The 21,771-nt window shown below is 40.6% G+C and overlaps 1 protein-coding gene across 9 annotated transcripts in view; it reads right to left on the bottom strand.

Annotated features, from left to right (window-relative positions):
- LOC114564986 (catenin delta-2) overlaps positions 1 to 21,771 on the bottom strand; it is a 135,026-nt gene that overhangs the window by 32,527 nt on the left and 80,728 nt on the right. For all 9 annotated transcript variants that reach the window (XM_028592740.1, XM_028592742.1, XM_028592743.1 and 6 more), the window contains 2 exons: positions 15,654 to 15,786; positions 11,773 to 11,986 (listed from right to left, as the gene is read on the bottom strand). In XM_028592740.1, coding sequence (XP_028448541.1) covers positions 11,773 to 11,986; positions 15,654 to 15,786 — 347 coding nt within the window. The remainder of the gene's footprint in view (positions 1 to 11,772; positions 11,987 to 15,653; positions 15,787 to 21,771) is intronic.

Here is a 21,771-nt window from a genome sequence, read left to right as displayed (position 1 = left end):
GCTGCAGTCATTCATTTAGAAATGAGCATAACTTTAAAACAGAAGTACTAAAGGCAGTAGGCCTAAATCACTTACACAAATTTCCACAGCACCTCTCTGCTGCTTTTAATCCTCACCTGAATTCCAGATAAAGTGACCAGCCAACCAAGAAAATGGAGTGAGTTTTCTCCTGCCTACCAATTACTGTTCACTCTTTTTGCCGCAAACACACACACACACACAACTGGCCGTTGAATAGACAAAAGCTCTCCCTCTCTAGAGAATCTCCAAACACACACACACACACACACACACACACACACACACACACACACACACACACACACAAAAGGACAGGGAGGGTAAGAGGCAAATCATCCCATTTTGCTGCAAACCACTTTTATGTCTTGAGTGGTTTAACACCCATATAAACACTTATACACACAAATTGTGATAACCTTGAGGAATGAGGCAACACATCATAATTGTCGTTGACCTTCATCTTCCAAAGTGTCTACTGTATGTCCTAATGTATGTGCTCATATAATTATGTGTGCGCATTTGAGAGTGTACACCTCTAGTCACATCTGCACATATCTACGCTTCTCCTCAATGGTTGTAATGATAGCGGTAATAGAGGGAAAACAACCTATCCTTAGATCTGTTTGTTTGGAATAAAGCGTCCTCTCTTAACTGCTGTGTTGTTCACCCTTCGGCTGAACAGCGACTGTGTAATTACAGCTTCTGTTATCTGTCTTTGTGGGTTTGTATGATTTTGTTCTTTTGTGTGTGTGTGTGTGTGTGTGCGTGTGCATCTAAGCCACCTCGACAAATCAGTCTTAACTCCGTCAGCCGTTTGGACTCGGTGTGTTTATGCGTGGTGTTCAGGCGGCAGTGTCAGTGTTTGTGGTCAGAAGAAGATTCTAAATAACTAGTTTCTGGCTTCATGGCGGTAATTAGCTGGGCCTGTCATGTGTCTTCGCTCTGTCTCATCTTATCTGCTGCACAAGAGGGCCAAGAAGGCGCACTGGGTTTTTGATAACCTTGACATTATGATGTGACACGTAATAATTCTAGCTGACCTTGATTTCCACATCTGTGAGTCAACAAATGCTGCTATGAAAGACTTCTCATACTGTTTTTCCCCAACTGAACTATTAAAGGAACGCTCTGACATTTCGTTAGCTTGTTTGGTGTCTTACCAAAAGTTAAATGAGAAGGTCTACTATATGTTATCTCTGGGTCTTCAATATGCTGTTAACTTACTCTGGCTATAAAGCCACAGTCCACTTTTTTAAAGAAGCACCCTATTAAGTCAGAAAATGTGTTGCAGAAAAGCGTTGTTATACCAACCCTTAACATTTTAATTCTTAGATTAAAAAAATGTATACTGTGCCATAAATACTAGGAAAGAGTCCATTTTCTCTGCATAGATCTTGCATGGATATGTATGTCTGAACAAGGTATCCTCATACAATGGTTCATATGATATCTTTCAAAAGTCATGCACAATTGTTTTATGCGTTATCCTATGAATCTAATACCGTGGAAATCCAGAGTTCTTGCGAGAGCACAATTTGAAGTTGCTCAGCGAGTCACTCAGTGATTACTGGCATTCAGTAATGATGCTCATTAACTAACTAATTAATTGCCCTTGTAGCCAAGCTGCACCAATCACATCGGTGTATCTGATATAGGCGGGCCAGAGGCGAGCTAAACAGATGACGACAGCGCTGCAACGTCGAAGTCATTAGTAAACATTATAAGATGGCTACAGATGAACACCAGTTGTTTGAAACGGCTTTGGCCGCTGCAGTTGAACGAGTTGGACTTGGCTTTTTATCTAAAAGAGGAACAGAAGACAGCGCTCGAATCGTTCCTTTGCAAGAAGGACGTTTTTGCTGTTTTGCCGAACCGGATGCGGCAAGAATTTAATCTACCAGATAGCTCCGCTGGTAGCTAAACTCTGGATATGTCAACCCGTGTATTGTTGTATTGGTCGAAGTGTTATCTAATTGCATGCAGTGAGATTTTCATTGCTTGGTGCCGCCCCTCGAGTTGGGCCATTTTCATTACTCATTGCCAGACCCTTAATCTTTTGGATTTGGGTCTGGATTTCCAGGCTACGAATCTCAAGCAACACGAGCAATAAGTGTGCTTGGACAAGCCCCTGCAGTGCAGAACCTGTTTAGGCAACAGAACTACTTGGTTAGCATAGGCGGCGCTAGGCCATTTTTAGGGGTGCTGAAGCACATATACACATATATATACACATTTATATATATATATATATATATATATATATATATATATATATATATATATATATATATATATATCAAAGCACTGTGGTTTACTAAGTAATAACCATATGTTATATTTGGCTAAAATAAAAGGATTATTTTATTATCATCATGAGTAAAGTCAGCTGTTTGCCAGAGTCACTTCTTGCTGTGCAAAGAATGACATCATCTCCCTGAGCTGAAAGGCAGCAGGATTTTATCTTTGATCTGCACTATGAATGCACACACACACGCACACACACACACACACACAGAACCATGAGTGAATGACAGATGAAGGAGGTTAATTGCCTCAGCCTTGAGTTTCAGCAGTTATATTGAGGAAGAGGAAATGAATATGTTGCCTGTCTCTCTTCGTCTCTGCAGCCATTTCATATCTCTCATTTGCACTGTATCTTCATTCCCCTGTCATATTTCTCTCCTCTGCAACATATCTTTGTTCGCCTCTTGATCTCATTTTTTTTTTTTTTTTTTTTTTTTATTCTCCTGATGTATTTTTTGTGGACTCCTGTTCCTTGTATATGAGACTTTTAGAAAGAGGCTGTTTGTTTGGTTTTCCCACAATTTGCTGGACTTTACATTTACAAAGGCATTCAAGTTAAGTGTGTACTGGTTGGGAGTAAATTTTGTGGGGGGGATTTCAATTGGATGTCTGTTACATGCAAAATCATTCCACATTGCAACTACCGATAGTATACACAACTAATAGCACCTTATACCTCAAGCAGCACTTTTGATATTGTGTCAAGCATCTGAGAGGAAAAGCTTTATTTGGTAGCTATCAATTTCTGCACACATGTATTGTCCTCAAACTAGAAGCCCAGGCGTAAGCTTTACTCTGTTTTCAAATAATAATGAGGTGAACATCGATCACTGTTAATTACTTGGCACACACAGGCCTACAGCTTTGTGTTAATGAGCCTCGGCCATAGCGTGGAATCGTGTTTACTCAGTTTGGGTCCTTTAATGTCACTGTCATTCAAAACAGGACACAGTGTATCTACGCAGTATACTGTGAATCACATCAAGGTCAACCAGATTTGGTTTGCAAAGGAATAAAAAAACCTCTATACCTGTACTTATTTTTTGCGGGGGATTTATTTGGGCTTTTTGGCCTTTATTTGACAAATGACACTGTTTAAGGCCAAGGGGAAACAAGTGTGTGAAGGTGTGTGTGTGTGTGTGTGTGTGTGTGTGTGTGTGTGTGTGGGGGGGGTATGACATGCAAAAATGATCCCAAAGCTGGAATTGAACCCAGGACAGTAGCAGTTTAGTTTCAAGCACTGTGATATGTGTTAATTCATTCAGACATCATATCATATCTGTTTGTATCTAGTTTTGTAAAGCAGAAAGAAAAGACAGCTCGGCAGACACACTGATAAACTAAAGTAATACATTTGGACATAATCACTTGATGAGAACATTTTATTTACCTGCAATTATGAAACGGGTTGAGCCTTAAAACCTTTTAGTGGAATACTGCATTAAAGTTCTGTTTGAATGAACTAAAAAGTTAATGAGCACAGTATAAAGAAAACACAGCTGCTGCATGTTTGTATGTAGCTTTTTTTGTATTTTGATGCCCAAATACAAATCTTTTTGTGATATTTTCCCTTTATTCTTTGTTTATTGGCTTAATACATTTCTATTATAAAGATATAGGCTATTATCAGTTTTTACATTTTCATTACAGTTCATGGTTGTACTATACTTAGCACTATGTGTGCGAGCTGGATGACTTTGTGACACAAATCCTAAACTGTTTTAATTTTGTAAATAACATACAGTTTGTATTGCAGTTCCCCCTTTTAATCTGCGTTTTCCTTGCTCGTTCGAGATGTCGCTCTCCATCTTTTTGCTTAGCCTAAGCTGGATGAGCATTGTGACAGGATTGGATCCAGACTGCGGAGGGTTCCCATCACAGTGTGACAACAACTTCTACATCTGCTTCTGAAGAGCTGACACCAATGTGAGCAACTCAGACCTGTCACTTTCGATGATGTGTGCTGCTGGGACTTGATACAAAAGTTGCATTGTAATGACAAGTGGAACCACAGCTACTGATGACATGCAGATTTTTTAAAGGCAATAAAGACATTAAAGAAAGCAATACGATCTGTGAGCCAGAGAGGAGAACATTTCATGGTGTGTTGGCATTTCTTTTTTTTTTTTTTGGGGGATAGTAATTTCTCGTTTCGGAATCTTAATGCATTTTTAACTAATTAATCAATACAGTACTTCATAAATCAGTTACTAGTTCAAGCAATGATCAATAACTGTAGATAAGAACATGTTCACGTTGTTGCTTTGTAAAGCAATAGTGTTGCAACCTATATCCAGATCCTGAAAGCTTTTACATTCTAAACTTCAAATAGAGCTTTCTTGGAAATTTCTGCAACAGAATTGGGTTTTAAGTTGTTTAATTTAATATCTATGTATAAACATCACATTACTGCTTCTACAGGCACGGTCGCATTTTATAATATAATAAAATGTGTTAATGCAGAAGTGTAACTTGGAGCAGACAGGTCTGACCTGTGGTCTCAACAGCCTTTATATACTGTACAAAACATGCAGACTGGGGACATTTACATGCACACTAATATTAAACCGAGAGTATGACAATATTCCAAATTTGATATGTGTCATGTAAACAGCATACTCTGTTGGGATTTTCAGAATTAGGTATTATTTTGAATGTAGTATTTTCAGATTAGACATGGGATATGCCTATGATTATTCAGGTTTTAGGAGCATTCTTTGGACATGTATCATAATCCCAAGATTGACCTTTTCAAGAAGGCGGTTGAAGGAATGAAAGAGGGAGGCTGTGTTGTCACGGTCAACCAAGTCCGCCATTGGTGGAAAACTGGAACAATCCTAATTTGACGGCTGCATGTAAATGGGTATATAGTATCAGATCTGCTGTACACTGCAGAGGTAGAGCTAATATCTGTTCTTTTAAAGCAGCTTCATTCCTTTTAAATAATCATCTTTAGTTCTGAACAGGGAAGAAAAAAGAGAGAGCAATTGTAAACCAAAAAGAGGGAGAGAGACTGAAGAGCAGAGGGTAACAACCTTGTTTGTTACTTTTTGTGCCATCAAGCACGAAAGAGAAAGAGAGAGAAAGAGAGAGAGTGTGTGTGTGTGTGTGTGTGTGTGTGTGTGTGTGTGTGTGTGTGTGTGTGTGTGTGTGTGTCAGGCAGCCAGCTTGACTTCCTGCTGTGATCCTGATTCAAAATGCTCACCAGAGGGAGAGAGAGAGTCAGAGAGGGCAGGTGATATAGAGATGAGAGAAAGGCAAAGAGGACAGGAGACCGACAGGAAGAGAAGGGGAGACCAATTACGAAAACCCAACCATAGTGGGGATGAGAGAGAGAGCGAGAGAGGTTGAGAAATAGGGAGAGAGAGAGTTATCTCCTCTGGGTCTTTGAGAGAGAGAGAGAGAGAGAGAGACAGAGAGAGGAGAGCATGGTCTGTCCGCGTCCGGCCGGTCGTTCAGCTGATTAATTTGTGACAGGAGGGATTTCTGTGCTCCGTGCCTTGAATTGCTGTTCTAATATATATGGTAATCTTCTTTAAGACTCTAGCAGCATACAAAAAACCTTTTATTTCCATCTTTGCTAAGCCTAAACTACAACTCACCACTCACTACTCACAACACTCATATAAACATACATGCAGTACATGGGTCATACTGTACTCCACACCAAATGTTATTGTATGTGGGAAATGTGAGGATCCTTTTAAATTTTACTTTCCTCATAAGGTTTCCCCGAGCTCGCTTTGGTTTGTTAGTATTCATGATTGTTTCATATTACCACTAATACTTTTTGAAATGTCCCTCAGAACTATCTGATGTCACCCTGATGTGAAGTACTACTGTAAATAATTAGGGGAGTGCATAAAGGCTCAAGGGCAGCCTTTGTGGGACACAGGGACAGTTTGGTTTACGAGAGCTCGCAAGACGGGACATAAGCAGTGACGTCTCTGGCATGGAAAGCCTGGTGGGGCACAATAAACTCTGTATGGGCAGCATCCGACTCATCAATAAAACTACACACAAACCTACTTCCTCAATGAATCCAAACGCACCTCGTACATGAAATCATAACTGCACATATTAACGTGACGCGGTTACAATGTACTAAATTAAACTTTTAATAAATTGTCAATTTGATTCATATTGCTTCGCTGTATTTGGCTCGCTATTAGTAGTAGCTAACAAACGAACACAACTGACAGTTGTGCTAGCTAGTAGCTGGCTAGCAATGCCCATACCACATAACATTAAGTTTCAAAAATGTCTTGACGTAGGTCGTTCTATTGTGTTTTATTGGCTATGGGGCCAACTTGTTCTTGCCCCACAGCTCATTATTGAAAGCGCGTTGAACATATGCACAATGTTTTCATCTGCTCATTTCATTAATGAATGCTGAGGGGCCGGCCCCATGCTCATCAAATGAACATTGCTAGAAGTAGCAGACTACTGACTTTTGGTATATCGCCCATAGGAAGATATTTCGAATGTATTGAACCTACCTTTGTTATATGTAATAAAACAAGCAACAATGTTACATATATATCTATACATATAAATTATATATTAATTAGTTACACTGAAGTATTGATCATGTTGTGCACTGCTTCCCAGCGCCATCTGGTGGGGCATGGCCAGTCCGTAAATGCACTGTATCCATTGAATTTGTCATTAATTACCTTGATTGATGGACTTTGGCTGAGAAGAGGTGTCCATATTTGTTTGCTTATTCATTCAAATTGAATAATTACAATTCTTCAATTGTAATTACAACTTAGATGTCAGAAACCAACCCTATTGTCAGACAAGAACATCATTATTGGATGCTTCTGCAAATACCCTGTGTGTTCAATGACAACATTTTGATTTTTACATCCAATGCTAATGTTTTTAAAATGATCGCTTCCTACAGTACCTTGGACATGGCAACTACGTTATGCTAGCGAGTGATTGTGGTTGTGGCACATAGACTTTGGTCAAAGTATGGTTAGGGTTAGACAACTAAAACACTTGGTCAGGAAAAGATCACGTCATGATGAGTAAAAAGACCAATGTTAATTGCATGTTTGTATTTGGACACAAACTCTGAATGGGCACTCAACGTTGGTTTTGGATGTAAATCCTAAGGTAGTAATTCCTACAGGGCTGCACAAACTGGTAATTATGATAACTCTCATAACAAATGAATGTTGGATGAGTCCTTTAAAGCTAGAAACACATTTTACAGTTTTTTTCGATTGCTAAACAACAGTGGGCACAACTGGAGTCACTCTAGTTTGTTTTTCATTGCTTGAACACAGTTTTCAAAACTCTACACACTTATCCCATGACTTTAACCACAACGTGCACAACACTGTAGATTTACAGCACTTTGTTCAAATGCTAACACACTGCTGTCAAAACTGTTAACCACACATTCAAAACAGAATAGCTTTCAGTCTGGTGCCTATCAAACACTGCTGATTGGAATTCTAGCTGAAAGCCTTAGCAGGTGTCTTGTTTTAGACTAGTTAGTGAACATATATGGTATTTATACAGAGAAAGATCAAAAAGCCTTTTTTTGTATACAAACACCAAATAAGAATGAAAAGAATGAAAAAAGTATACACTGTACCGTTTGAGAGAAACAGGTAAAAGAGCAAAGATACCAACATGTCTAGGTAAGATGTCTGAGGTTATGTACACAGCTATACAAAAAAAAGTGAAAAACACTATATCTTTACAATAGTAAAACTGCGTTCTTACTGTTTTTCAGAAAGTAATGGAGGTGAAAGCAATAGAAACACCACATTCATTTGTATTTAGAGATGATGCAGACATCCAATGTGATGAAGAAAACTTGCCACATGATGCTAGAGAGAGGCAGGATTAGTCACACTATTCTTTGTTACTGTTACGTATGTACCTTTAGTTTTTTTCCCCAGTAATTCCATAAATTACTAGAGACAAAATACTATATTGAAGAAAACTGCTGATTTCCATTCCTTCTTGTTTACCTTATGTAAAAATTGGTATGTTATAAAATCTATATTTTTTCCTTAAAAAAACTATTGAGTAGTGTAAAGTCACTCAAATTGTTCAAACTGTAAAGATGAAAAAGTGTGTAATTTGTGTATTGGTGTTTGACGCTAGTGTTTTTACCCTCAGTGTGTTCTGAGTGACAGTGTGTGTTATCTCAGTGAGGCTTGTGCATAGTGTTTGGCTGCACTGAGCCTGTTTTGCAGGTGATGTGAACTGTTTAGCTCAGGTGACTGTTGGTAGTGCAGACTGTAGTTTGAGTTTTGCACATGTGACTCCAGTTGTGCCCAATGTCGTTTAGCAATCGGAAAAACAGAAACCACCACAAATAATTTTGTCTTGATACTCAGAAAGTCGGTCCAACACACTAGACGACAGGACACAGGCTACGATTAGAGATTTGTCAGGCAACCCCTGGTCTATATCCACGACATTCCACTTCCCGGGATTGTTCCGTTGTTGCCATACATTTTGCCAAATTTCCTTCTTTTCGGTAGGATGTCTGTTACCTTACGCTTTCTTTGTGTTGGAATTTTGAACTCCAGTCAATTTGTGAGGACTATGGTTAACTGCTCCTCAGATCTCTGCAGGGTAAATCCCATCTGAGATTTCTGTTGCACGACTAAAACAACTTTTGAATGTACACGTGTTCCACCAAAATATGATCCTTCCCGAGGCTATTTTGCAGCGGCACCGTGGCTCCGTGCGACACGTAGCGCCACCCACGGCGATTGTGATTGGTTTAAAGAAATGGCAATAGACCAGAGCACGTTTCTCTCCCATCCCAGAATGCTGTGTGGACTAGCTAGACCCTCTTCTGCAGTGCTGTGGTGGAAGGTCTGGCAATGCGAGATTAGGCAACCCCCAAAATCCTGTGATAACATAATTTTTTGTGTTGCTGTACCAAAACAGAAACGTCAGTTTGTATGGAAAAGGAAAAGAAATAGTGGATATACGCTTCATTTGGATGAGATAATGGATGAAGGAATGAGGGGATCAATGACTTTAGGGAGGCCTGGAGAACAGTGAACTTCATAAAAATGAGATTATCTCTAATAATCTCTGGCTCTGCACTGAAACCCAATGAATGGGATTATAAAATAACTCTCTTAGTAGACCACGCAACTTGACCCTTTCCTCATTGTTTGGATTTGTTTGGTCCCAATTCTTGACGGAAAAATCAAAAATGTTTATTTTAAATAGATTGACAAAACTATTCCTCAAGGTCCACTTAGTAGTTTTTTTTGGAGCTTTTTAACTGCATTAAATGTTCATCTCACAGATTGTCTGGTTGTCATGGAGATACATTGTTAACATGCATTTTCAGCAGAGGTTAAAATGTCATTTCAAATTTTTTCTATACTTTTAGGACTTCTGTCCGCAGATAAGAAGTAACTGAGCTTGCATGTCAACAGATCCATCAGTGAACTCCATCTGTTGATGAAGAACTTTCTAGTTTCCATGGTAACAAATACATTTTTTAATTTGAATGTTTAAAATGATTAAACAGCTTACACTTTATGGTTTTATCTACAGATTGTCAGCACCAACTGGCCCAGAATGGAACAGATTTGGCCCAACTTGGGCAGTACTGATGCCAAATCTTAATTGGCCCTACATTTATACAGATCCCATCTAGAGTTAGTATATGTAGGGTCTCCAAACTTTTTCCCCACATCACCCTAAAACCCAACTGTTTTAGAAAGCAGAAATAACTAAAATCTTGCTTTCTGACATGACTGATATATCCTGCTACTGACAGGCCTACAGCAGAGATGTTTTCATGAGCGTGGGTGCTGGTAAGAGAAATCCATTTTTCTCATTTGGCTACAGGATTGGAATAAACCCCCAGAGGATTCTGGATGTAGATCAGTTTGAAAAGTGATATTCCTCTTTTAGCTCTGTAGTCTCTCTATTCCCCTCCAGAGGTAAAAGTCCTTTTGCCGTGGCCATCAATGTGAATGCCAATTAGAAAGGGATTGCCAGGATATATAAAGTAAAAGCTGTAAAAACAAACACTGGTAGGGGCACTACTGGTAATCCTTTAATCCCTTTGGTGGGAAGTTTACAACACACGTCAGTGGGTTTAAAACCTCAAATTAATCAATCCTGGATACACATTTCTACAGTGTGGATGATATTTGTTTTAACTGACAGAGAATACAAACCTGCTGTGTGTGTGTGTGTGTGTGTGTGTGTGCAGTGCAGTGTTTGTTGTGTGTTGTATATCCAAATATTCACATATTTAGTGAATGTTCCTTATATGAGTGTGTATGGTTGCACATGACAGGCAACATATGTATCTGTGTGTGAGTATGTAAGAAGAATGTATGTAGGTCATTAGTCAAAAGTCCCCCTAATAACTGCATCTCTTATGTTCTCTGTAATTATTATCAAATGATAAAGTTCTTGCCTGGAAACCTCCTAGGAAATTATTAAGAAATTACAGATATTTCAGAAATTTCTCGATGCGGTTTTAGGAATATGTGTTGAGGAAATACTAAATCCTTTGTTTATTCATTTATTTTGTTGGCTTCAAAGTTTCATTCATTGTTAAATATGCCATTTTATCATGATAAGTAATTGTTAGAAACTTCTGCACCTGAAAAGGTCATTTCAAGGCTGCACTTTTAGTATTACCAGCTGCAGTGGTAATGCAGGAAAAGGTGTCTTTGTGTGAGTGCATATGAACATCTTCAGTATGTGAACACACAGGTGCACACAGACACACAAGCAAAATGCTGCGTTCATGCCACCTGGGAATAACAGGGACTGCCCCCGTGATTACGTTGTTTTTCCAACTGCCAGCGTTCACATAGTCGGGATGCGAGTTCTTCTTTTTCTGTTATATTGGTGTTTGGCATAACAACTTGTTGCATGACTGGCCGTAGCCTAGAGCATCAGGTGTATGAAAACATGGAGGCCACAGTAACAAAAGATTTGCTGCTGTTTTCTTATACGAGCATAGAAACATGGACAGGTGTTTGTTTGTGTTATCTGCAGGACAACCAACGGGAAAGGACACGGATAAGGTGTTGTTTTTTTTTATACATGGGCCTATTTATGAATAATTTGAAACATGTTATGTCTGTGTATGTTTCTTGGCAGACAATGTTGGCAGTATGTTTCTTTGTCTTCTATTGTCATTGAAATATGTTCAGTGAACCAAAGTCTCCTACATCAAACGTCAGTTGTCAACAACGCGTCACCTGGAAACCCGGTCAGCAAAATCCAGCCCGAGTTTCCCTCCCACCTCTGATTCCCACAGGAAGTGACGTGAATCATGACGTTTTCACTCGGAAAAATGTTTTTCCGATGTCCATGAACGCACGGAAAGACATGTCAGAAAAATTCCTGGTTTCCTGATAGTGTGATCTCAATCCCTGCTGCACATTCAGTATCATCAAAGCATTTGTAAATTGTGTTTTTTACCTGTGAGCAACTCTCGGATCTCCACATCTGTGGTCTTCCGGAGCAGTCGCACCAGAGCTGGTATGCCTCCGCAGTTCTTCAGGGCAATCTTGTTGTCGTCGTTGGCTTTGCCGTACACCAGGTTCCTCAGGGCTCCGCAGGCGCTGCGGTGCACATCGGTCATCCGGTGGTCCAACAAGTCCACCAGCAGCTGGATGCCACCCTGCCGCCGGATCTGAAGACAGAAGAGGCAGGACGGAATCAGAGGGACAGCACTGTGAAATTCATGACCAATAGATGTGTTTCTATGCATTTATGCCAATTTCCCCTACAGTATAACAATAAATGTTATCAGTTGACTAAATGTTGGCTAGTTGACCGTTATCATCTACTGCTAAGCTGGATAACACATCAGATGCTCAGAGCAACTGTGCGACCACGGCGCTGTAAGATGACATAGTATGAAGAACGTCAATGGTCAGGAGAAGTATAAAGAGCGAAAGTCCACATATAGGGGGCGTCATGCATGGGTCAAACCCACACCAGACTTTCACCGGGAAGAACGGTGTTTGTGTGCCACAAATGTAAGTATTTTATCCCAAACCCTGACTTTTTTCTTAAACCTTACCAAATAGTTTTGTCGCCTAAGCATAACCAAGTAATGTTAGTTTTGTTAAATTCACAATGGGACTCTGAAGCGCTAAAAAGAGAATAAATGATAACAGCCTTCTGAACCTACTAGTAGGTGTAGCAGACCCTTTCGAACCCATATCCATGAGGCTGATAACCACTGATAACTCCCATTCAGTGGAGTGATAACATTCAAAACAGGTGTCTAAACAATATCGGAAGACATTAGGGCTGGTTCACATCAACTATAAAAAATGATGCTGTGTTTGGAGAACTTGTTATCATGTAAATATTAGTTTCTACTTTTTAACACCTGGAAATAAACAGTGCGCATTGGCTACTATGGCACTTGTGCAAGATTTATTTAAATGCCAGCCACTGCACTTTGTGTCCCATCACCCCTCTAAGTGTCTGCAGCCCTCCCTGCTTTCTGCCGTCTAGACAAAGAAAAAAATCTAGGGCAGACTGCCTGCTGTCTATAAAAACAAGAGACATTTTAGTGAAGGCGAATACATGGAAACAAGGCAGTTGTGCTTGAACATTGTGTAATTTGTGCTCCAGATAAAGGTAGGGCAACTATTGCCATTAAAGGGCAACTATTATATAGCATTTTCAGGATTATACCTATATTTTGTGTTTGTACTAGAACATATTTACATGCTTTAATGTTAAAAAAACACTTTATTTTTCTCATACTGCTCATGGCTGCTGCACCTGTATTCACCCTCTGTATGAGATGCTCTGTAAGGAGAGCCTGTCTCTTTAAGCCATCCTCCTGAAAAAGCCCAGTCTGCTTTGATTGGCCAGCATACTTCCTGGAAACTCCGGAGCCTCCACTCGGTGTTTCACTAGTTGAAGCTGGAGCTACTGCAACGGAGTATATAGCAGGACTTTGTACCATGAAAAATCACAACTAAAGGCTTCTAAAACAAATATTACACAACCGGAATTTTACAGCTATGCCACGTTAGCGTGTAGCTGCTTAATAGTTAGCAGTATGCTAACGTTAGACTGTAATGGAACGAAGCAGCACTTTCTACCATCGCAGATAAAGGCTTCTGAATCAAACACTACCCAACATCATAACAGAATAAATCAAGCACACAATAACACAGCTTTACAGTACATCCAGTGCTCGGAGACTGAACAGGCAGTAGGCCACATATCCCTCAGCCTCCCATCTATTATTTCAACAGTTAGGCATCTCTCTCAAGGGCAAAAAACAATCCGGCCTGTAGGTTGTAGTCTTAGCAGCCCTGCTCTAAATACTACCATACATCATTCTTCAACACAATTTCAACATCATCATCGTCTTTCTCATCCGTCTCTCTCTCAATCTATCCTTAATGCCTGTTGGCTGATTGCTGTTTGAAGAACTTTGTTTGCCCTCAAATCCATCGTCTCCATGGGGATTAATAAAGTGGAAATGAGCTGAATGGAGTTGACATTGAAGAGACAAATGGAACAGTTTTCTCAGAGACGAGTGATGACTGCTCTAAAGGACAGAAGGATAGACTGCAGGAACAGGGCTGTACTCAGAGTTGGGTTAAGTGTACTTAATGAGGAGTTAATGCCATCAAATATATAGTTTGGCGGAGCTCAGACAGCTGCACACGGGGACAAATGTGATGTTGGAATATTTGAAAAAATGTAGTTCCCGAGAGTTGTCGGGGTTGCAGAGTTATATATTTTTTAATATTTCGCAGAACGTGCCAGACTAAAGTAAATGTTGGGTTAATGGTAAGAAAATAATTTATTAATTCAAGTATTGCATATAAATTTTTTGCTCACATTAATATTAATATTGATTCGTGATATGGTTATAGGTTATCGCAATTAGCTGCTGTCAATGTAGAGTGACCCTGATTAGAAAAGTTATTTATTAGCATTAACCATGATAACTAGTCAGGTAATGCAATACTTGAGTGGTTTTAGGGAATTTACTGGTGCAGCAACAAGTCTGGGACAAAATCACTAATATACAGCTGCCTACACATGATACGTGGTTTGCTCTCTGCGCTAGGTAGGACATTGGTTGCGCTTATTGAAACGTCAGCGGCAACTAGATCAAAGTTGAAATAATTTGAACTTTGAGAGCACCGCAAATCAGCAAATCCAAACGGTGCGCGATACCAGGGGTAGCGCAGCGCATAGTTGGGTGGCACCGCTTTCCCCATAAGAAATCAATTGATCAGCCGGAGCAAAGCAGTTTTGCCGCCTATCATGCGTCGGCGGCTTAAAGCTTCAAACAGTTTCAGCATGAACGGATAGTAACATAATTATTCACTGGGAAGCTAGTCTCCGCCAACCCGTCATCTAGACGCTGTACAAAACAGAAGGGGATCCCATGCTTTACGTACAGTAGATGAAGCTTGGCGTCCATGTTGTTTTCACATTGCGACTTATAGCTCATGAACACACCGAAGTTGGAAGAACGACTCAGGAAATGGGACCATCCGAGGAGCACGTGAATGCACCAGGAGTTTCCCCTCATTAAACACCTATCAAATGTTTCACTACTCAGGCGATGGGACAGAAATGCCACTCCTTATGCAAATTGCCAACTAGGTTAATCAAGGATTTTTCTTTTTTTTTACAGTATGTGCATATTTATGGCAGTTATGTTATATAAAATATCTTCTGCATGTTGCTGGCTTAATATTGCCAGATGTGAAAGACCTGCTGCATGGTTCTTCAGTCCTTACAATCGTACATGCACACCTGCAAACCTTTGTGATTACATAATTGCGACTGGCTCGCGGACCCGGCGGCAAAAAGCACTGTGGAAAGGTTGTTGTTGTATTATTTCTCCATTGGTCTGTTGCATGACCATCAAAAACACACACACACACTCACCCACTCACCCTTTTGTTAAGAACCCTTGTCCCCTGGAATCTTGCCTGTGGTATTTGAAGCACTGAAAAATTCCACTTAAAAAAAACTCAACAGCAGCGTACCTTTCCAGAAACAATGTTCAGTTGAACTTCAGCAGAAACAAAAATCAAACACTGCAGTATCTGCATTCCTATCTGCATACTAGAGGAAATAGTGGGAAAGTATTTTTTTTGTGTGTGTTTTGATAAAACTCTTTACTGGAAGTCACCAACCCTGACCCAAGGTATGCATGCATGCATGTGTGTGTGCGTGCGTGCGTGCGTGCGTGTGTGTAGGTGTAGGCAGCAGGGTGAGTTAGGGCCAAGCAGCGTTTTGCAATTCAATCCTCTGTCTGAAAGCCCTCTCTCTTGGTGTGGGTTCTCTTCAGAGATCAATACCTCGGATTTGATCTTGTTGTCTCCAAAGCAGAGGTGCTGGAGGTAGGCAGCAGCGTTGGACTGCACTGATGGGAACTGATGTTGCAACATCTGGATCACCTCCGGCAGCTCTGGATCCCTCCAGCCAAACTCCCTACAGAGACACACAGAGATAACACGGTATGTTGTCATGTGTGCAGAGATAGATTTGTGTGGATGTGAGTGTGTGCGGCTGAACTCGTTGCTAGGCAGCTTGTCTTCCCACTGTTCGCCTGATTTAAAACGCTCACCAGAGAAAAAGAGAGACAGACAGAAGGCGAGGTTGTGGATAAATCAAAAGCAAGAGAAAAACAAATCCAAAAAAAGACACATTAAATACAGAGATTTGTTTTAATTTAACTTTGTATTTTCTGTCTGCCAGTAGGTGGAGAAGATTTAATAGTGAAGACACACCAAGCTATGTAGTGGGTTTGCTCACACACTGGTCCACATATTTGACATTGCCACATAATGCTTAATAATAATAATAAATTGTAGCCCTTTTCATGAGCTCAAAGTGGCTTTACAGGATAGGACTTAACATATGTATACAATGTAAAACAAGAAAAGAAATTGTCAATTTCTTAAAAAAAAGGGTTTAAAAAGCATATGTTCCATTACATTATTTTCATCAATGTAGGCCTAGCTAGATGACAAAAGTCTTTTTCCTATATGTACTTAAATACAATTGTGTACTTTTGGTTTGGGGCTATTTCTCATGTTTTGGGAAGCCCCCTTAGTTCCAAGACAATAGTGTGCTTCCAGCAGTTTGTGTTTTTAGCCCTCTGCTGTTTCAACATGACAATGCCCCCGTGTACAAAGCCCTCTCTATATCGAAATGGTTTTCCCAGTTTGGTGTGGAGGAACCTGACTGGCCTGCACGAAGCCCTGACCTCGGCCCCCATCCAACAACACCCTTGAACTGAAACGCCGGCCGAAAGCCTGGCCCTTTCACCCAACACCGTTGTCCGACCTCGCTAACGCTCATACCGAGGTAGAGAGCTGAAGTAAAAGTGGTACTCCTGGGTTCTGTTCCAGACCTAATCCGTTGACCCCCTTGACACTCGGCCTAGTGAGCGTACACTCCGGAGCTCTGCCCTCCTACGGCCGCGGACACTCCCGCTTCTCTGCTGCAGCTGCTGATTTATCTCCTCTCCTTTGCTCTGTTCTCCCACGCTTTTCAGGACTTTTGTTTCTACTCTGCAATGGATGCAACTTGAAATGTTTGAAGTACAATACTTAAAAATAAAATAAAATAAAAAAGGACAAATTGTACAAGTTAGGGTAAGGGTTAGGGCTTTGTTGCAGTAACGAGAGTAAAAGTAATGTGTTACTTCCACCCCTGTGTGCAGCAAGTTAAAAACAATCGTGCACTTTGAGACAGAAATATGTCCAGTCATCTTTAGCAATTTCAATTTGGCAGATTGATCACATGTGACACATTGCTCATGCGCCTGATGCTACAGTAAACCTACAGGAGACCATTTGTAGGCTTTGCTGCACCTAAGAGCTTCCTCCTGCCGTGATGAATCCTTTCTTCTAACTGCCCCAACTGCTTCGGTTTAACCAGGGTCTACCAGTGCTTATGCCTAAAGGCAAGCTCTAGGCAGACACACACACACACACACACACACACACACACACACACACAAACACATACACACACATACACACAGACAGAAACTAAGCTCACTAACCCTATACATGTGTGTAAGGGTGTGTGTGAAAGAAGAAACAAAGATGATTAACGTGAGAAAGATGTGATGTGAGGGATCAAGGGAGAAGAGGGAGGTGGGGCTTATCGATGTAGATTATCTGTCGCCAACAGCAATGAAATATCACGTTTCCTTGACAGCAATGGTATAGGGAGCAGCTAAAACTGGGGCTGGATCTTTTGTTTCTTTTTTTTTTTTTTTTTGGGGGCGCTAAGTTTTATTCCCGCATGTCATTAACATTGCTGTTTATAAATGTAGGGATAATCAATGGATCAATGAATATTAATTTTGCTACATTTTTTTTCTTTACTTTGCTTTTGATACATTCTCCGCATTTGGTTTCTACTTTTTAATCCACACTTTTGCACATTTTGATTAGATTTTTTTCTCAGCGTTGTGAGAGGTTTGGGCTGCATATAGAAGCCCTGTTTGCTCTGCTCTTATGTAGAACCCGTTTCTCTTTGATGTATCTTATTCTTGATGCAGCATCCCCGTGGAGATAATTTCAGTTCGGTCTAATTTAACATAAACATATGCACACACAAACAATCTCCGGATTGCACAGATACAAACACACGTACACACCACTGAGCGCCGTGGGATAACTCAGTACACAGCTTAGAGCATGCACGCGCACAAACACACACACACACACACACACACACACACACACACACACACACACACACACACACACACACACAATCCAGCACACTCAGATAGCAGTCAAAATACACACACACACACACACACACACACACACACAGTCAATCCAACACACTCAGATAGCAGTCAAACACACACACACACACTCATTGACTTGCCTACACACCCAGCCATCAAAGGCAGTGCAGAAGAGCCAGGATTAGAAAGCTTTTGTCTCTGAGTTTCATAATGGGCCAATGGGATAAACCCAGTGCTTGGAAAATGGGGAAATTGAAGAGAGAATTATTTCAAAGGTTATTTTTTTCTCACTCTCACTTTAAGTCCACTCTCTTGTCAACAATTTGCTTTTCTTTTGTGCTTTTTTAAACTCTCTTGTCTCAGTGTCTCTCTCTGTTTCTTTCCCTGCCTTGCTACAGGCAATTTCCTACACAAACATACACGCACGCAACGTTAACATACATAATGTTGTGCTACACATACAGTACGGTAGCATACGCCTCCATAAATATGATCAAAGATGACATAACCTTGTTGAGGTCACCCTGTGGGTTAATTGGCCGATAAGACATCTAACGTTACGGCTGAGTGAGCTGTCAGATGTGTGTTTATGTTTTTTTTTTCTTTTTTACATTGTAATTAGAAAGTGGGACACTAGCGATAACAGCGCCTGTAGACATGAAGCTTCTTTAATAACTAGTAAACCAGATTAGAAACTAGAAACAGATTCAACTGCTTAGGTAATCATTCGGTGAATACCAAATTATTTGCCTGCAAATATTTGACAACTATAGTTATTATAGTTGATTTACAGATTGATATTTTACATACAAAACATACAGTAGGATCAGCTTATGAATACAGTACTTTGAGTATGATAACTTTTGATATTTTCAGTACATTGAGTTGTAATACTTCAGTACTTTTACTAGAGTCAAATTTAGATTCAGAACATATTGAGTGTAATGGAGTATTTTATGTTGTGGTATTGTTACTTTTGCTTAAAGGGATTTTTTTTTGAAGTGGGGTTGTATGAGGTACTTATCCATAGTCAGTGTATTACCTACAGTAAATGGCGGTCGGCACGCCTCCAGTTTGGAGAAGCAGGCAGGAGTACCAACACAGAAGCTAAGCAATGTACTGCTGTGGACGGGGGCAGAAAAAAGAAGAAAATAAGGCCCACCTACAAAAATCAATATCAGTTTAAAGATGCAGTAGGTAAGACTTATAAAACTAACTTTCTGTCATATTTGCTAAAACTGACCAGTAGAAACATGTTCCAGTAGAACTACATGAAGCAGATAATAAAAAAAAAAATCTGGCTCCTCTGGCACCACCAAAAATCCACAGCTCCCTGTTCAGATGTACCAATCATGGCCAGGGGGGGGTGTCTAACTGCGTATCAATCACTGCTCATGCACACGCATTCATTCTCCCTTGTGGGGGGAGGGGCTTAGGAGACCGTTTGGGCTTTAGCAGGAAGGGGGTGGGAGGGACTGAGAAGTTGTCAATGTTCAAATTCTTTGGCTAAGTCCTGGATCTTCACAATCCTACCTAAAGCACCTTTAAGTGTACGCTATACTAAGACTATTTTTACCGCTTTACCTTGCTGTCAGACAGCCCTTACCGAATGGCAACTGAAACCATTATATCCATATGCTCTCTTCAAAGCCACCATACTCCTTTGACAAAAACAGTAATTTTACCTCGCAGAACACAGGAGTTGCTGGTCTACGGCTGCCTTGGTCAGTTAGTGTGTTGGTTGTTTTGCTGCTGTCTCTGTCAACAGCAGTACATTGCTTCTGTGTCAATACTCCAGCCTGCTTCTCCAAACTGGAGGCGTGCCGACCGCCATCTACTGAAGGTAATACACTGACTATGGATAAGTACCTCATACAAACCCACCCAAAATATCCAAACTATCCCTTTGAGTAAAGGATTTAGATGCTTCTTTCACAACTGGAGTTTTTTACAGCAAAAAATGCAAAATACAGTAAATGAAATATAAAGATAAAAAGCTAGAAGCTTACTTGAAGAAGTAACAATAATAGTTTGACCATCAGACAAAAATCTGATACACTGGAGTGCTTTTCCCTGTGGCAAATGTCACTAATAGTCAGGGTGCGATAGCCCCCTTCCAATACCATGGATTTAGTGCCACTTGGCCAGCCATGCCAAAACACTTATTTATGAACTTCAATATCCAATGTAAAATAATCTCAAAAACCACAACATGGTGTCAACATTAAACACAGCTCTTTCAAGCCGAAGAGCGTGAGTTCACTTTGCACCACTTTGCGGCGAAAAAAAAATACTTTCACCCAGGAAACGCTTGATCGTTCCTTGTGTTTTAACCACCATCTGTGTCCTAAACCTATCCAGTCGTTTTGGTGCCTAAACTGTCATCGCCGGATGACGCACACTTTTTCTGGCTAAACTTCACTACCATGGCCCCTGAAAGGGCCGTCTTCTGGCGGTGCCTGTAGCCGGCTCGCAGTCACCTTTTGGTGGCTAAACTGCCACTGCCGCCAATATACGCCGTCGCCGGCGCCCCGGAGCTCTGTGGTGGCTGAATACAACCAGCCACTGCCGCTCTGATTTTATCGTTCTATGGCACTATATGTTCACTTTACAGCGCTTTACTTAGTTATAAAATAATTCAGCGGAGGCAGGGATATATAGAACATAAAAGGGGAAATCCCACGCATCCCCCCGGCTATAGTACAACAAATTACTATAAGATCTGTTTAAGCTTTATAACTAAGGGTGAACAATGGAGCTTGAGTTCAACAAGTTGACCACGTCATGGTGCAGTAAAAACCTCGCTAGATACTGAATAATCAGGGATATCTACTCAACTCATACACTTTGTAATTGTTTTAGCAAAAAGAGGACAAATTCAACAGCTCGCAGGAAGCTTTCATATGAGTCTATCACCATTGATGTTTTCTCCATCCTTTTCTTGAAAGGTGCAACTACTGAAATGGTCAAATGAGTTTTCAATAGTGCTTTTCAGGTCCATTACTCATCAACACATCACACAGTGATGTTAACGGTACATCAATGGCTAAGGGATAACCACTACTTGAAGGCCAAAGTGGCACTTCTGGCAGTACTCAGTACAATAATTATTATACTCTCACTCTCTTTTTTTCTCATTGCGTCCCTTCTTCTATCTCTCAGTCTTCTTCTAGAAGTGTGAGGTCAAAGTGAGGACACACATGTATGCGCACACAAACAGGAAAACACATAGACACACACACAAGTGGTACTTTATGCGTACAATAGAATGGACAGTTAACACTTGAATCAATGAAGGGACAATTTAACTGTTCAATACAAAAAAATACTTTGCACATCTTTAACGTGAGACAGGTGCGTCGGGGGGGACAAGCTGTTCAAAAGTTGCAAAGAAACTCCCGCATACGTTTCGGTACTAGACCTAGTCTAGTGCCTACTTTTAAACTACTACTTTTTTAGTGGTCCCCTAATACTGTATCTGAAGTCTCTTTCCCGAAATTCAGCCTTGGTGCAGAATTACAGCCACTAGAGCCAGTCCCACAATGAGCTTTCCTTAGGATGTACTATTTCTGTGTCTGTAGCTATTGAGGAGGAGAGAGAGGGTGGCAAGGTCGAGGGTGGGGGTGTGGCCTTGACCAACTGCCACTTTGCTCATTTGAAAGCCATAATGTCTCTCTCTCTCATGGGTGGGCCAAATTCTA

This window comes from Perca flavescens, chromosome 12 (genome assembly GCF_004354835.1).
Source record: "Perca flavescens isolate YP-PL-M2 chromosome 12, PFLA_1.0, whole genome shotgun sequence".
NCBI lineage: Eukaryota > Metazoa > Chordata > Actinopteri > Perciformes > Percidae > Perca > Perca flavescens.
Note: the sequence above shows the minus strand (reverse complement) of the source record. Positions and strands in the feature narration are given on the sequence as shown.